This window comes from Sinocyclocheilus grahami, unplaced genomic scaffold, assembly GCF_001515645.1.
Source record: "Sinocyclocheilus grahami isolate Dianchi unplaced genomic scaffold, SAMN03320097.WGS_v1.1 scaffold3.1, whole genome shotgun sequence".
Classification (NCBI taxonomy): Eukaryota; Metazoa; Chordata; class Actinopteri; order Cypriniformes; family Cyprinidae; genus Sinocyclocheilus; species Sinocyclocheilus grahami.
This window is the reverse complement of record NW_015505182.1, coordinates 7,454,297-7,458,989: the sequence shown is the minus strand read 5'-3', so window position 1 is coordinate 7,458,989 and position 4,693 is coordinate 7,454,297. Positions and strand designations below refer to the sequence as shown.

Sequence of the window (4,693 nt, the reverse complement as noted above, 5' to 3'; positions counted from 1 at the left end):
AAGCGCCACCTGCTGTCAGAGAGTGGATTTAAAGAGACTTATATTTACATTCAGTCTGTGTGCGGTTTCTGTCTGGCCAAAAACGGACCGAATTTGCATGCCCTGTTGTAAACTTTGACCGGTTGATGAAAAACAAGCTTATGTGGATTTTACACATTTAAACAATTCAGATAAGTTATCTAGAATTATTTATGGAGCAGATAAAATACATATAATCATTTATTAATCAATTATCATTTCGACTTATATCTTTTCTTTATTTAAAGGCTGAAATGTGAGGTTTACCTTTTTATGAAACTTTTTCAAAACTTTTACATTAGATATTTCAACATGCTATTAAACTGTTGTCAGTCAAGTTTTCATTTAAAATCCGAACATCATTGGTAATGTTATTGTTTTAGTGATTATGCAAAACAAAAAGTCATTTTATTTGTTGTTTGTTGATTTTAAATATAAAACTTGGTGAAGTGATTTGTGTCGGTACTTTTTTAACATCTCCAGCACATTTGAACAATGCCGTGATAATACTGATAACCGTGATCATTATGGTCACTATAATCGTGATAAGAAATTTTCATACCATTACATCCCTACAGCATAGACCCTAGCATTGTGGCGGTAAACACTACTCGCTTTCAGAAAATGTCGAAATCTAGTTTTATGGTATTGAGTGTCACAAGCAAATTATGTTATTGATGTTGAATGCCTTTTTTATTGGGTATTATCTTAGTTTGGAAGACTTGAAAAGTTGATGCTAAGATTTCTTGAAAAAGTATGAGAACTTTATGTGCATTCATAACTGCAAAAAGAAGGCGGCCTGCTGGAGTTCAAGTATATTTACTTCAGTAAACAATGACTCATGAACCACCTCACTGTGACTCATTCACGGTACAGCGTTTGAGAGTTGTTTTTTACCAAGCAGTACAGTTGTGGTTGTGATTTCATCTTGATTTCCTCTAATCTGAGAAGTCGTCCATTTGCATTTATTACACTACTTTACTCAGTTTTTTTTATTAGCTTTACAAGCATCAAATTAACAAAGAAAAGCCAATATGCTATAGCTGTTCCCAAACAATGACAAATACTTCAAGCTAGTCTGCGCAAGAAAATAATTGTAATGGCGTAAAATGGTTTTTGTGAGACATTTACTTGTTTATCTGTCAGTAATGACAGTTTTAGTTTATATTACAAACATCACTTAGCAGTCATTCAAGTGTTAGATCATTAGTTTCACAATGCTTCTGTCATCAAATAGCTGCATATAAGAAAGTGATTTAGCATTAGGACTGTCACTAACTTCAAATAAAGTATCAAAAGCAAGTTATTATATGGTTTTATTGAACAAATCAGTTTAAATACGTAGTATAATAATATAATCATAAGTTATGTACATTATGTATTATATCATACCAGCCTGCAGATGGGGCCAACGGCCTGACAATTGTTTTTACACTTCAGCCTACAGCGGCGAACTCATCCTTGTGAAATACAGGCTCATTGTGTTTATACTTACCATACAAACTCTTCTAACTCCAATTTTCTAAAGTCTACTTTTTAAATAAAGATTGAAAGAGATATTGGAAGCTTAAAGGTGGTTTGTTTATAGCCTAACCTACTTTTGACTTCTGGCATGATTGTATTTGGCCTTCGAATTTGATCAAACTTGTTCATTTTTGAAGATGATTTTGAACAAAATGTGGAAGAATCAAACTTTTGTAGGTCACAGAGCGTATTTTATGCAATAATCCAAAGGTCAGTGAAAAAAAAATCCTATTGACTTTCTTTTCAGGGAGCCAGTGTGATGACTTCTGGGTTGGCCTTCAAAAAAATGTCATCCATGCAGTACTCTGTTGACCCGATTTGATGAAATTTGAGCAAACATGCACGAAACCAGCAATAATTGTTCTTATTTGTATTTTAAAGCTGCAGTGTGTGACATCTGCTATATTCTATATTTTTTTGCATGCAACATTTTGTACTTTTGAATTGCTGTCAAACAGCCCAATGTTTTGAAAGCACCACGGAGTCAGAGTAATCAACACATGTATACTTCAGAGAAATTTTGAAGTGAATCAAAAGATATTATAAAAACATAATTGTTCTTCTCTTCCTTCCTCAGATATCACACTGCAGTGGTTGATCCAGCATTCAAAATCTCGGAGAAGTTGAAAGCAGACCCCGTCCTGCCCTTGTTCCAGCTCCCAGCTCAGCCCAGCGCTCTTCAAACCGGCCGGCCCTTCCTGTGAGCAGTGACGCAGTCCCTCTCAGCCGCATCTGTCTGTCCAGTAGCCGCCACAGTAAACTGTCAGTAAAGCATCTTCACCAGTGGGCCTCAGACTCCACTCAACACATGGTTGCTATCAGTTAGTCAGTTTTGTTGGCTGAATGGATTTTTAACATTTTTATTTTAAGCTAAACCTCTAATGGTAAACCTTGATATGGTTTAAATCAGTTTCGGAGTTTGCCTTCTTATCCTGTGAAATAAGTTTGTGGTATTGTTTGGGGTTTTCTTTTGTTCTGCTTAGTTTGTTTTTGTATTATTTTGTATAATTTATTGCGGTAAAGCATTTTTACCACAAAGAGTGTTTAGAATGAACATTTGAGTAGCTAGTATTGTACATAATACATTTTAAATGTACACTACTTTTCAAAAGTTTGCGGACAGAAATATTTTTTTTATTAAAATGTTTTTTTTAATTGCGCAAGGATGCATTAAATCGATCAAACGTGACAGTAAAGACAAATAAATGCTCTTTACTTGAACTTTCTGTTCTTCAAAGAATGTAACACGGTTTCTACAAAAATATTAAGCAACTTTAATAAAAATAAGAAATGTTTCTAGAGCAGTAAATCAACATATTAAAATGATTTCAGAAGGATCATGTGACACTGAAGACTGGAGTACTGATGCTAAAAATTCAGCTTTGCCTCACAGAAATAAATTACATTTTAAAATATATTCAAATAGAAAAGTTATTTTAAATTGTAGTAATATTTAACAATATTACTGTATTTTTGATCAAATGAATACGGTTTTGGTGAGCATAAAAAAACCTCAAAAAATCTTACTGACCCCAAACTTTTGAACGGTAGTGTACATTCAGCTGATGTTTTTCCTTTACTCTGTTAACTCTATGCCCCCCCTCCCCCCCAACTATTTGTGAAATAATAATATTTTATATCTGCTTGGGTTCAAAGTTAAACTGTAGCCGGTTGACTAGCTGGATGACTAGACGTTTACCAATATCTGCCTTTCAGCAAATCTGGACATTCTACTAGCTGATGGTCCTGTAATTAATATTCATGAGTCAAGAAGATTGTTTTATGTTTTAAATCATCTTCATGGCTCTGTCTAAATCTTTTCCTATTTGAGTCTCATTACAATAACAAAGGCCAGTTTATTAGTATTCATGACCCACAGCTCATGGGCATGCTTCACGTACTGCAGCCTTGAGCATAAAACATCTCAATTCTGAAAACTGTCCTCTAATGGGATCTGTGTTTGTCAGTGTGGACTTCTGATAGACATCTTGGCATTTACATTAATTAGTGAGCATTAAGTTAAGTGCCTTTTGCAGATACTCACATTTTTAAAGCCCAAAATGGATATGGAGTGTAAAATAAGCACAAACAGCTAGTCTAAACTTACTATAGGTGCCATTACTACGTTAGCACTGATTATTGTATCGGTAAGTTAATTACACATTTGTTGGTTATGCATATGTTAGGACCACAATAATTACATAATTAACCAACTGCTACAGTGAATACTTCAGGAGCTTGAGTCGCACACTGGAAGTGGAGGGTCTCGCCCTTTGTGAATGAACAAAAATTGAATCCAACCTTGTCCAGCAGCATCTCAAATGCTAGCTGTTTTGACGTCCTTTTTTTCTGACCAAGCCCCTAAATGCTGCAAGGTTAGTTTTACATCTAAAACAACATTGCAGACATCTTTTATATATGACGTATTATTACTGACTCACCATTAGCTGCATGAGTCAGTAGTTTTCCCACAACTCATTGCTTGAAGACTGAGATGAGTAGACTTTCTGCTCTAGTTTTCAGATTGTTCTTGCGTCTCTAATCTACCTCAGCGGTGTCATGAGCTACAGTAAGCGTTCAGAGAGTTGTGCACCATGATGAGAGAGATCTTAAGTTTGAATAATTCAATCCAACATATGCTTATGTTGTTTCATGAAGCAATTCTAAAGATTTCTTCATATTTGTGTTGATCTTTGTGCACTGTAATTGGTGAATCTGCCGAAAAAAATCTAGGACTTAACCCTGAGAACAAAGGCTTTTGTTTGACTGTATATGTGTGTAAAAATCTAAAGTATATGAGAAAATTACAGTTTCTGAGACGCATTAATTGTTCTGCCATAAAAGGCCTGATAGGTGCATGATTACAGACTGTTAAAGGAACACTCCACTATTTTTGAAAATAGGTTAATTTTCCAACTCCCCTAGAGTTAAACAGTTGAGTTTTACCGTTTTCGAATCCATTCAGCCGATCTCCGGGTCTGGCATAGCATTTTTAGCTGTAGCTTAGCATAGATCATTGAATCTGATTAGACCGTTAGCATCTCGCTCAAAAATGACCAAAGAGTTTCTATATTTTTCCTATTTAAAACTTGACTCTTCTGTAGCTACATCATGTACTAAGACTGACGGAAAATGAAAAGTTGCGCCTGAA

The 4,693-nt window shown here is 34.9% G+C and overlaps 1 protein-coding gene across 1 annotated transcript in view; it reads left to right on the top strand.

Annotated features, from left to right (window-relative positions):
- Nucleotides 1–2,623, top strand: part of LOC107577661 (ADP-ribosylation factor-like protein 8B) — a 9,404-nt gene extending 6,781 nt beyond the window's left edge. Inside the window, exon 7 of the mRNA XM_016263741.1 lies at nucleotides 2,120–2,623. Coding sequence (XP_016119227.1) covers nucleotides 2,120–2,169 — 50 coding nt within the window. The 3' untranslated portion in view covers nucleotides 2,170–2,623. The remainder of the gene's footprint in view (nucleotides 1–2,119) is intronic.
- Nucleotides 2,624–4,693: the final 2,070 nt, after the last annotated feature.